The sequence below is a fragment of the Pongo abelii genome, chromosome 4 (assembly GCF_028885655.2).
Source record: "Pongo abelii isolate AG06213 chromosome 4, NHGRI_mPonAbe1-v2.0_pri, whole genome shotgun sequence".
In the NCBI taxonomy this organism is placed as follows: Eukaryota; Metazoa; Chordata; class Mammalia; order Primates; family Hominidae; genus Pongo; species Pongo abelii.
The window spans coordinates 7430526-7443643 of record NC_071989.2 but is presented as its reverse complement, the minus strand read 5'-3'; the positions used below and the strand labels follow the sequence as shown (position 1 = coordinate 7443643).

The window sequence follows — 13118 nt, the reverse complement described above, 5'->3', positions numbered from 1 at the left end:
GGGGCCTCTCCACCTCATCTCTGGCAACTCCTCCAGGGACTTCACTACCTCGCCTCTGAGTCACATGCTTGTCTCTCGCCTGGGGGTTGGGAATACCAGTTGTGAGCAAGATGACACAAAGGCTGGGCCTGATGGGAAGCTGATGGTACAGCAATGAGTTAATTAAAATCTACAGTACCTGTTAATACCCAAACTCATTCTACGAATACGAAAATTACAGTTCCAACGAGAAACACACATTAACAAAGCACTGCAAATGTAGAGAGCAAGAAAAAAATACCATGATAGTATAAAATATTCAACTGCTTTCCCCCATACTTATTCAGCATGAATCTAAAAGTTTACTGTGAAGCCTCCAGCAGGCAAATGCCTTTATTGGATTTGCAGGTGTGTACTTTACTCCTCCCTTTACGACTTGAGTGAAAATAATATTAGTTGCTGCTAAGAAAAAATATATTTGAAATACAGAATACCAGAGTTTAGTGAAGTGTTGCTTAGCAACTTTTCATAGGAAATAATTTAAACTCTGAATTTATTTTTTCCGGAGAATTTGCTACTCTAGCCTGGAGTCTATAATTCACTCTCTTACATTCCAGCAGGTTCTCTGCATGCCTGCATGGGTACATATACACAGCTCTATTCTGATGGAGACGAAGTTGTATTCGTCACAAATTCTCTTAAGAATGTTTCTTGGGATAGAACAACAGCATCCAAGACGTAATGCTCAAGTAGTTGGAATTCCATGACAAACACAAGGGAGATGATGCAGAAGCCCTAAGATAGCTGCCATTGAAAACACCTCCATTGAAACTAAGTCAAAAATAGATGTTTGGGAAACTCAGAGAACATTTTTCCTCCCTTGTAAAAGTCCAGCTCATTCAGGAAAACACTGCAAATCCCAGACCCCACTCACACCTCCTTGTTGCGCCGTTGCGTTGCCTTCCCTAGGAGGCTCTTCCAGATGCCCTGAGAGCTGCACACACAGGTCTGGGGCTCTCAAGACAGTGAGCAGCACTGGGCAGGCTTCAAGGGAAGTCACAGGACCCACGGCTGGCACCGCACAGGGAGAAGCTGGCAAGTGGCTGGACTGAACCCTGTGTGGCATCCTGGTGAATGCCCTTCCAGTGCCCTTTGAACCTGATGAGGTTTTCCTACAGGGAGGAATGGGGCCAAGGACAGGCATATAGGAGCTAGGGCAGACCCAGATGAGAAAACCAGCACAAAGAGGTACAATTATAAGGACCCTATGTATAATAAATCTCTTTAGGAGAAAGTAGAATTTCAGTTTTAGTTGATTCCCCTACAGTAATGCTGCCTAATACATACATGGGCTATTATTATTATTCCTTGGGCCAAGTTAGTGCTATTTCTCTTATTGATTCATGTGAGGAGTGAAAAATACCTCCAAATGGAAATATCATCTGGCAAATCGAAACAGTGAGAGTACCATATTTCTGCCATCTCTGCAGAAACTGCTCCCTCCCCATGAAGCTTTTCCAAACAACATCAACCCAAAAGTGGTTCAAATAGAACAATCCAGACTCACAAATATGTCCCTTTCACATCACACAATAATCTGTCATGTGCCAGGGCACAATAGGAGGGGGACACCCTAGTCACCAACGACAGTGGGCATCTGGAGATTCCATGTGATGGTGGCAGAATGCCAAGTCCAAATTCTGGTCCTCTTCCTCACTGTGTGACTTTGAGGAAGTTGGTTAACTTCTCTGGCCTTCAATTTTTTCATCAGCAAGATACAAGTGATAATATATTTACCTCACAGGGATATACAGATCAAATAAGTTGTGTATGCAAAGTAACCACATGGTGCCTGCTACTGGAGGACCTTGGAAGTGACTCTGATCATTCTATGGTAGAAGGGGCAAGTGCACAGATGCAGTATTTGTACACTCATTTGTTCCCACAATTTTTGCGATGTGATCACTACGTGTGTGGTGCTGTGTTGTGCACTGGGAACAGAGCAGCGAGCAAAAATGTCTCAAAGACCACACAGTCTTTATTTATTTTTATTTGTACAAAGTTATGGGGTACAAGTGTAATCTTGTTGCACGCATAAATTGCACAGTGGTGAATCAGGGTTTTAGGGTATCCATTATCCAAACAATTTACATCGGACTCCTTAACACACACTGGCTGTAGAGGTGGGGGTGGGAGGAGAATCACAAAGCCTGTGTGCAGGCCAGAGGACAGTTTAGTCATGATGCCAATTTTCAGTACCGGAGCCCATACTCCTCTTAAGAAAAGCACTACAGGGAAAATGAGCAGAGAGAATGTTCCAGAATGACCAACAGAATTGTCCATTCAAGGAAGATCAGGTCTAGGAAGGCCCAAGTGAGGGTTAGGGTAAATCCTCAGCTCGAGGCACAGCCAGTGTATTAGTCTGTTCTCACGCTGCTAATATAGACATACCAGAGACTGGGTAATTTACAAAGAAAAGAGGTTTAATGGACTCACAGTTCCACATGGCTGGAAAGGCCTCACAATCATGGCAGAAGAGGAGCAAAGTCACGTCTTACATGGTGGCAGGCAAGAGAGTGTATGCAGGAGATCTCCCCTTTATAAAACCATCAGATCTCATAAGACGTATTCACTATCACCAGAACAACATGGCAAAGATCCACCATGATTCAATTACCTCCCACCAGGTCCCTCCCAAGACACATGGGGACTATGGGAGCTACAATTCAAAATGAGATTTGGGTAGGGAAAGAGCCAAACCACATCAGCCAGTTTGGTTTCTCAACACTCTGGCTGGGAACTCACAGTAGGGATAACTCAGAAATGCCTCCTCTGCTCCAAAGAGCCAGAAATATGGAGGTCTCCCAATAAACACATTGCAGGCTGAGCCCAGCTCAGCTGCACTTCCCTCAAATGCACAGGTGTCATCAGGATAAGCATGGTTATTAAACAACAAAAACATATCCTCATCTTTATTGTTAATGGAAATAATTTTAATTACTGTTTAATTTTTCTCAGGTGTGTGCTTCTTCATAGTAAGTCCAAATGCCTGCACTGAAAAATCATCCTGGCACAGAGCAGCACACAGAGAAGAGTTTCTTGGGTGCACAGAGACAGGCTTTCTAGGTTGCATTTTTCTACTTTCATTCATATGCTACTCAGTTCTTCCAGTGGTAAATACATTCTTTGGTCACATTCCAAGTGACTGCACTAGAGGAAAAGCAAAAGGATTCTGCACCAGTTCAAAGACTAAGAGAAGCCTTTATTTTCTTGCATTTTCGCTCATTTTCAATAAAAAAAGATGTTTGCACACTGATGTCCTATTTTTGTAAGAAAGGACACACATGCACATGCTGAATGTCTGACATCCTTTTAGGTAACAGGACAAAGAAAGTCTCTCCTTGTAGAGAAAAATGTTAGCCTTTCGAGTTGGTGGTAATTTAACAAATCTGTAAAATAACTTCAGCATGGTCTCCCTGCCAAGGCTGAAATGGGGTTGTCAGGAATAGAAGTTTCTATTGAACTCTATTCAATGAGCTTTAGTACGAGAGAAATGCAGAAAGCTGGAGTCAGATGCAAATGTGGGTCAGCTTTCCTATCCTTCCTGACCACACTGATGACTCTTTAAGCCCATGAATGAGCAGAAGACATTCCAGGCAATTCAACCTGCCTGAAAAAAAACCATCTCAGAGGAGGGTCCTAAGTCAGTAATTATCAGCTGAAATGAAGCAGATCCATGCTTGTCAGAAAATCATTAAACAGGCTGGGCACGGTGGCTCACATTTGCAATCCCAACACTTTGGGAGGCTGAGGCAGGAAGATTGCTTGCAGCCAAGAGTTCAAAACCAACCTGGGCAATATAGCAAGACCCCCTTCTCAATTTAAAAAAAAAGAAAGAAAAACAAAATCATTAAATAAAATGTCACTTAAAAGCTTAGAGTTTACAAAGTGAATCAAAGTTTTATTTGTTTGTTTGTTTTAATGTAACAGGCAAGAAGGATTTAATCAATGTCATGAATGTAAGAACCAACAAGAAACACTTCCATGACAGGAAGGGCAGAGATAAATCAACAACGTCTAGCATGCTAACATGACTTGACAGCACTCTGTTTATTTACACAGCAATGTGATTGGACCAGTTATTTTCTCTTTACATTCATGAGTGTTGATTTGTTTCAACATGACATTCACACACAAGAACGTCTCTAATTCCTTAGAGACACAGGTTTGTATAATGGCAAAAACCCCAATTACTTTTGCACCAACCTGATAAAAGCCTCAAAACTTTCATAGCCCACATTTAATTTCAAGGTGGATTTGAAGGTTAAGGGAAAGCCGACATTAAGAGCAATTTCCAAATCTAAGAAGGAGGAGTGAACCTCAGAGCAGCACTCCACAAGATGGAAAGGCCTGTCCTACTACCAGAGAGCACCCACTTAGGGAACGTTGTCAGTTAGGAGTTGAACTGTGTCCCCTGAAAAGATAGCTTCAAGTCCTAAACCCCAGTACTTGTGACTGTAACCTTATTTGGAAACAGGGTCTTTGCAGATGTCATCCAATTAAGATGAGGTCATTAGGATGGTTGTAATCCCATATGATTGGTGTCACCATAAAAAGAGGAGAAGAGCCACAGAGGAGCTACCACGTGAAGACGGAGGCAGAGATGGAGTGATGTGTCTGCAAGCCAAGGAATGCCAGTGACACCAGAAGATGGAAGAGGCAGGGGAGGATTCTCCTCTAGAGTCTTCCAAAAGAATACAGCCCTGCTGACACTGTGATTTCAGACTTCTGCAGACTTCTGACCTCCAGAGCTGAGACAATAAATATCTTCTATTTGTTCTAAGCCATGGAACACAACTTGAAAGAGGCTTAGTTACAGCAGCACTAGAAACAGATCCAATGTCTACCCATGGGACAAATGACTGCTCTTTTTGAAATCAGTGACAGGACTCCAATAAACACATTCTGGAATTCCAAGCTTCCCTGTTCCTTCCGGTGGGACTGGTGGGTGCCACAGCAATTATGGGTAGAGATCCTTGCTGTGTTGTGTAATTGAGCTGGACAGAGAGAGAAAGATACACCCCATACACTCTGCCACTGATTTCTTAAAAATAAAAATGATCCCACTTACTAGATGCACCAGGACAGAGAAAACATACTCCTCTGCTAATTTTGAGTTCAACATGCTCATGTATTTTTAAACCATTCAGAAAAATGAAACACAATTGCAGCATCACCCTCACAGCCATCCTAACAGCTCTATCAATGGGGAATTGGAAGCACAAATGAAAGGCGTTTCACAAGGCAGTCAGGCAAGAGGCAGGCCAAAAAGACTTTCCTGTCAAATGCAAATGCTGCCCTGAACTCCTGGAGCCAGAAACTCTGCAGGTTACTGCGCAGACCTCACTCAGAGGTTATATTGTTTTAAAAGAGTTTTCATCTGGGAGGCAGCTACGTGGAATGGCATCAGCTGGGTTGAGTGCCAGTAGCACAGAGCAGAGGGAACCTTCGGGATGGGGGTGGTTTGTGCCGAACTAAAATAACGATGTTTGGAAAACCCCACCCCTTACAGTCAAAACCTGTGAGGGCAAATCTCTTGAAGGTTTGGGGTCTTTTTCCCTCCATTTTCCTTATTTTCCCAGTGACTCCTCCCAAACCAGGTTGTTGACCCACCCCCAGGGTCCCCACCCTTGTTGCTGCCTATACTTTCTCAGGGGCACACACTGAAAAATCACTCCTTTTTCCTGATCAAAACTGCCAACATCACTCTTCAGTCGTGCCGTGGCAACTTCATACAATTCCACTCACTGAGGGCTTAAGAGCTGGTTATTTAAAAGGCATTACAGAGAGGCCATGTTGGGTGATATGCGGCTTCTCAGGCTCAGCACTGGGCTGCACAATTCTTTGTCCTGTGCATTGTATGGTGATTAGCAGCATCCCCAGCTTCTGCCCGCAAGATGACAGTAGCATTCCCCCATACCCCGCCAAGCTGTGACAAATGGAAGATGTTTCCTGACACAATCACATGTTCCCGGGGGGTGCAATCGCTCCCGTTTGAGAAGCACAGGTCTCCGGGCTGAGAGCCAGCCTCAGGAGGCAGACCCCTTGGGCTCAAATTCCTTTGTACTTCAGCCTCCCTCCTGTGCCTTCGTCTCTGCACTTGGAAAGCTGGGGTAGGATGGTGCCCCGCTCATAAACGAATGAGTGAAGTCATGTAAGGGAAGCACTCAGAACAGGGCCTGGCACTGGGTCCAGACCATGCACGTGCTAGCTGTCTGTGCTTCGTGCACGTTGCTGACTGTGAGCTACACTCAAGCCACTGTACAGTTTAGAGTTAACCTTATACGAGGTCTGGCCTTGCCCTCAACTGCTGGAAGGTGATCTAGGCCCTTGGAATGTCCTGCCCGAGAAGAGTATGTTTATTTATCTGGGGGCTTAGACCCCAGGACAGTCTGAATGTGGTTTATGATGGGAACTTAGAGCCCTGTGATGTCAGTGCTGCCTCCAGAGGGGCTGGAGAATAAAAGTGTCAGCCTCACCTTCGGAAGGCTGGAGACTAAAGGTCAGCTGTGCAGGCAGGACGTGATTGAGCCCCAGTGGAGAACTCTGGACATCAAAGGCTCAGTTGAGCTTCGGCAATAGATAATTCTCTTTGGCTATTGTGACATGTGGTTGTAGGAGAGCAGCACCAGCCATGACTCCACAGACAGAGGACAACAGGGGCTCCACGTCTGGTGGATTTCCCGGGCCCTTCTCTTTGCCAAAGTGCGTCTGTATTCTCCCCATGTAGCAATCCCTAATCACAGAGATAACAGCTGTCACAAGTTCTGTGAGTTCTTCTAGAAAATTGTCCAATCTCTGGGTAGTCCTGGAAACCCCCCAGCTTGCAATTAGTATCAGCAGTGAGAGTGGTCCTGCATAGACTGTTCCCTCTGACTGCACAGCAGGCTCATTCCTGCATCACTTTACAACTATGTTGTTAATTAACCATCTTCCAGTGGGAACCATTCTATTCTAAAGGATACTGAAAGCAGCCTGCTTTCCTAAGCACACTGCTTTCTTAAGCAAAGTGAACCTGCCACAACACTTCCTAATGGCTAATTAAGGGGTGTACATATGTGAAGTCTGTAGTAAAAGACACCAGGACTGGGAGCAGTGGCTCACGCCTGTGATCCCAGCAGTTTGGGAGGCCAAGGCAGGCAGATCATGAGGTCAGGAGTTCAAGGCCAGCCTGACCAACACGGTGAAACCCGTCTCTACTAAAAATACAAAAATTAGCCAGGTGTGGTGGCATGTGCCTATAATCCCAGCTACTCAGGAGGCTGAGGGAGGAGAACTGCTTGAACCCAGGAGGCGGAGGTTGTAGTGAGCCGAGATCGCACCACTGCACTCCAGCCTGGGTGACAGAGTGAGACTCAGTCTCAAAAAAAAAAAAAAAAAAACCCAGAAGGTATACTTTTGTTTTTAATTTCATTTTAAATCCCCATTCCCATAGAATGGACAGGGGCAGCTAGAAGTGTTGGGCAGGACTTCAACCTCTAGGAGGGGCAGGACTCGATGTCTCTCCAAGAGGTGTGAGCCGGTCTACCGCATGAGGCACACACCCTGCCAATGCTTCTGGCTTGGGAATACTGGGCAAAAATAGCTACAGTCACTGAGCCTGGCTGTGGCCTTTTCCGAGCATCACGCCCTGGGTGAGAGGGCCGAGCAGACACAGCTGTGCTCCTCCCAGAAACATCCCCAGGCCACAGGTTGAGCTGGCCTCCCAACCTGAAAATTAACATGGAATACCCGGGCTGAGCCTCATATACACTCACGATCCAGGGCCCCAGTGGCGTGGGAAAGACAACCACTGAATGGTTGGGGCTATATTAGGGGCAGAGGTGAATATATTCCAATTCAAGATGTAAGTAAAAGTAAAAATGTCAAGGTACACAGGGAGAGCTAAAACCAAGAAATCTGGCCAACAAATTCAACACCTGAGAGTAGTCAGTCTTGAGAAAACGACTATGATACAAGCATGTTTATGATCCTTGGGGAGATTTTTAAAAGGAGGCAGATGGTGTCAAAAAAACAAAATACAGTTATAAAACAACAACAGCAAAAAAGGTTAAAATACAAACAATAACAACAACAAACCTGAAGATGAAAATACAGTCATCTGTCAATGAACATATGAAATGAGTAGCTACTGGCTGCCAATGGCTGGACAGCATTCTGCTAAGGGCAAGGATAGGACACTGGAGAGACAGTCACGTCCCTGCCCAGAAGTTTATGTTCCAGCAGCAGACAATCAATAAACAAAGAGAGGGGTGTGTCCTGTAATTTAAGGTTCTATAAGTTGCCCTAAGTGTCACGGAAACACTCAAGCAAGGTGAGTGATGTTGCCTTATGAAGTGACAGATGGGGTTAGGAAAGATCGTTCTAAGGACATGCAACCTGTGGACAGGAACATTCCAGACAGACAAAAGGACCTTATCCTGATTAATTGGTTCTATTATAAATAGTAACAATGATAAAGCAAACATTGTATTACTGGAATCTTCCATGTTTCCATCAAGTTAAACATCTGATGCTACTTACACTCTGTTCTTCCCCACTCAATTAGAAATCCTGGCTAAAATAATTAGACAAAATACTACATCAGAATAAGGTAAATTAAGGATATGAAAGGGAGAAAGGAAATTCTATACAAATAAATTGAGAGTCTCAGATCAAGTAACAGAACCCAGAAGAGCCCACTGACACTGTAAGGTCAACATAAAAACAATAGTATTCTTATATATAAACACCAACCAATTAGAAACGGTAATTTTAAAAATTCTGTTTATAAAACAACAAAAAGACTTTAGGTACCTAAGATTGAGTCTAACGAAAATTATTATTGATTTTATGAAGAAAAAAAAGAGTCTCTGAAGGACACAAAAAGTAATCAGAATTCTTTGAGAGACACGCCATGCCATTTGATGAAAAGACGAAACACAAAAAGAGCATATTTCTGGATGTTTTCTATACTACCCTTTTATTAATTCTTAGGCTTTAAATATCTTTCATAACAAAAATTTAGAAATTCAATATAATTTAAATCCAGAACCCAAATGGACTTTTCATTGAACATGACAAACTGATCCGTAAGAAAAAGTGAGCTAAAAACATTCTGAACAAGAAGAGGTACTTGGCCTTCCAGATAGTAAGTCTTCCTAGAAACCTGTAACATTAAAACAAGATGGCTTTGGTGCAAGGAGAGACCACCAGATCCAGGCAACAGACCAGCAGGATCTTAACTGTTCTCCTGTTTACATTACCTGGGCACCAGTATGCACGCAACAGGATGTCTAGGCTGCTGGGGGAGAAAATTTTTAAACAGTAATTTTTACAATTACCTTTTCTAATTGGTCAGTGTTGATGCATAAGAATACTACTGATTTTATATTAATCCTGCAGTCATGGTGGGCTCTCTTGTGCGTTCTGTTAGTTGATCTGAGACTCCCAGTTTATTTGTATAGATAGTATGGTCATCTGCAGATAATTAGAATTTTCTTTCTCCGTCTCATGTTTACCTTATTGTTATGTAGTATTTTGTCTAATTGTATCAGCCAGGATTTCTAATTGAGTGGGGAAGGACAGAGTGTAAGTGGCATCAGGAGCACAGAGAGTGAAGGAGAGAGCGGGGAGTGTGAGGGAGAGGAAGAAGCCAGACAGAGCATGGGGGCCTGCGCCCAGCCCTCCAAGGGGGTCTAGTGGGAGAGTGATAAAGGAGAGGTGATGGCGCCCGCCGGGTCTTGTGTCCACTATGACAGTGTCCTCTTAGAGCCATAAAGACTAACTTGAGTTCACTTAGTCCAGCCTCCTCCCTTTGCACAAGAAATGGAGGCATAAAGAGAATAATGACTTGGCAGAGGTCACATGACTACTTACCAACAGAACCCACTGTCCAGCTCATCTTTGGGCTCTTTCCAAGTGAGGTACACCAACAGCATTCTGTCCCTTGACATGGCATTTGAGCCATTCTGTCCACACCCTCTGGAAACCCTGGACACCCTCCCTGCTTCACCTCGACAGCAGTGTACCCTCACTGGCTCTCTTCTCCCCATCAGGGCTCCTCTATTCCTTTCCAGATCCTGTTCCTGGCACACCCCTGGCTCTCAATGTCCCCACCAACCCTGTGACAGCCCTCTCAGCTACTCAGTCACCCTCTCCCTGGATGGCTTCAAAACTCCATGTCTTGGTTGACAAGCTCTAAACTAGTAGCTCACATCTCAGCCTAGGCCTGTCCCCTAGACAACACACCATTTATCATGCTGTCAGATGAATATGCTGGGAGCAGCCACCCACATAGCAGCAGCACTACAGAAAAAAGCCAATAGTTAGACAACACTCTCCTCAGGATATGACCTGAGGCCCAGAGCCTCAACAGGTGCAAAATGAATGAATGTGGGTTTTTCAGCAGGTATCTGAAGCCACCCTTTCCATAGCTTGTGACCATTTGGAGGGAAAATCAGTGTCAAAGAAGTAGGAAGGGTCTTTAAGTAGGAAAATTCTAGTAATTGAGAAGGAATTTAAGGACAACAACCAGTCCTGGAGGGTTGCAGGCACCTGGAGAAATAGGAAGCCTAGACAAGGCACTCCGGAAACAGAAGGACTGAGTTGTCGAAACTGTGGTTCGAGATGTAAAACAAGGCTACGGACAGAATTGAAGCTCAGCTATCCCAAACAAGTGACAGTATGAGGCCCCGGCCAGCTCCTTGGCTGTGGTACGATGGGTTTGCTAAAATGGGGACAGAGTGACTTTGACCATGAGTCAAAGACAGCTATTTCAAAAGCCTTTGTTCTCTGTGCCTGGCTTATTTCACTTCCAGTTAGACAGGAGGAATAAGATTCAGTGATCCATTGCATAACATGCTGACCATAGTTAATAATAATGTATTGCATATTTCAAAATTGCTTAAAGAGTAGATTTTAAAGCTTCTCACCAAAAAACTATGGAAGTGACATGTTGCATATAATTAGATTTAATTTTATATTAAACACGTATGTATCCAATTATACACACACACATATATACACACACATATATATACATATACACATACATACAGATATAAATACATATACCTTGTACCCCATAATACACACAATTATATTTTGTTGATTAAAAATAAATTTTAGCAATATAAATTGAAAAAAATAGACTCTGCTCTCAGTTATAGGACTCCTCCTTATAGTTTAAAGCCAAGTTGTTTACAGAACTAAGTATGTCACAAATCAAGACATAAAAGAAGTACAAAAAATATTTTCACACCTTACCTGGTCCCAGGGAGAGACAGTGCCTCCAAAACACATGAACAGGTATCCCATGGCAACAAGGCATATCCATATCACCAACGAGAAGAGGCGCAGCAGCTTCTTAAACACAGACTCAATGCAGACCAGGATAAATATCGCAAAGAAAATCGCCAGGGCAGTTGGAACTGTTATTAGAAACGCCACATGGTCTTCAACTTCCTGAGGAGAGAAAAAAATACATGGAAAAGTTACCATTTAGAGACACTGTGATACCAATGATTTATGTTGTTAAAATGTTATCAACACTTGTCAATGTCAGAATATATTGGGTTTAAGAAATTGTTTTGAAAGTAGAACAGTTTGAACATTTAAAATTCAACTTTCATAATAAATAAGCATGTTTTTCTAAATAGATAATCCAATGTTGGATATTTAAAATAGGACAAACAATATCTCATCAAAGTTGCATCTTCCCTGATAAATGCAGAAATGGATTTTATTCAGAAGTGAACGTAAGAACACATTAATGCCAGGAGAAAATAAGACAACCAACTTCCCTCCCTAAATCAGAGGAGCAGAAATACCCTGGCCTTAGAAAACTATCTTCCAAATGGATTTTAAATGTTTTATTTAAAAAACTTCTTTTAAAATTATCTGTCTTTAAAGTGATGAGCTTTTATTTTAATGCACGGCAATTAATGTTTTGATGGGATCATAGGTTAATAGAAAAGGGTCAGAAAGTGTTGAATATGGAAAGTGAGGGAGCGGGAAATGCATAGAGGAGGGCGCCATGTTTGTTATTTCTCTCTCAAGAGAGGTGGAGAAAATAAAATAACAAACATGGCAAAAAGAAACAAGCAAAAAGAAAATTGGCATCTATTATTCACTTCTTACTAATGCATTTCTTTACATTTATTTTGGCACACAATTTTTTTTTTATTTATCTCTTCCTTACCACATGACAAAGACCCACTATTTCCATTCTACACAAGTTCAACTCCACATACAGACATTATGTTTCATTTGATTACACAAGCCTGGGCTTAGGCTTCAGCTTCTGCAAAACATTATGCTGGAAGCTTGCTATGGGCAGCGTTTACTATGGAACAGAACACAGTGTTAAGTTCTTTAATCCTCACCCAAACATGTTTAGTTACAGAAATATCCATAGACACTTCTATTAAAAAAAAAAAACCAGCCGGGTGCGGTGGCTCACGCCTGTAATCCCAGCCCTTTGGGAGGCCGAGGCGGGCAGATCACAAGGTCAGGAGATCGAGACCATCCTGGCTAACAGGGTGAAACCCTGTCTCTGCTAAAAATACAAAAAAAAAAAATTAGCCAGGCGTGGTGGCGGGCGCCTGTGGTCCCAGCTACTCCGGAGGCTGAGGCAGGAGAATGGCTTGAACCTGGGAGGCGGAGCTTGCAGTGAGCCGAGAGCGCGCCACTGCACTACAGCCTGGGCGAACAGAGCGAGACTCCGTCTCAAAAAAAAAAAAAAAAAACCCAAGGCTGGGACCATATCTGGGACTTACAAAGGGACTGTCTGTCTGGTGATCTCTATTCTTTACAGGTGGGCACAAGGTTCATTCCACCCATTGGCAGCTCTAACTTCACACTGGAAATGGCTCCATGCAAATACCAAGCAACGAAGCACAGGGAGATGGGGAAACAGAGCAGACCAGCCAAAAATCCACACGCGGTCCTGGTTCCCAAGGAGGAAAAAAACAAGCATCCAAGCCCTCTTAACTGACATCGTTTCCCTTTCTCTCCCACAATTATGTATGTTAAATGATGCCCGGGAAAGAGGCAAGAGGAACAACAAGAATGGTAAATGCTAGTTAAGTGCTACTTGT

At 43.3% G+C, this 13118-nt stretch overlaps 1 protein-coding gene across 3 annotated transcripts in view; it reads right to left on the bottom strand.

Annotated features, from left to right (window-relative positions):
* Positions 1-13118, bottom strand: part of ADCY2 (adenylate cyclase 2) — a 430421-nt gene that overhangs the window by 400660 nt on the left and 16643 nt on the right. For all 3 annotated transcript variants that reach the window (XM_024247608.2, XM_054555396.2, XM_054555397.2), the window contains exon 2: positions 11287-11484. In XM_024247608.2, the coding sequence (XP_024103376.2) occupies positions 11287-11484 (198 nt within the window). The remainder of the gene's footprint in view (positions 1-11286; positions 11485-13118) is intronic.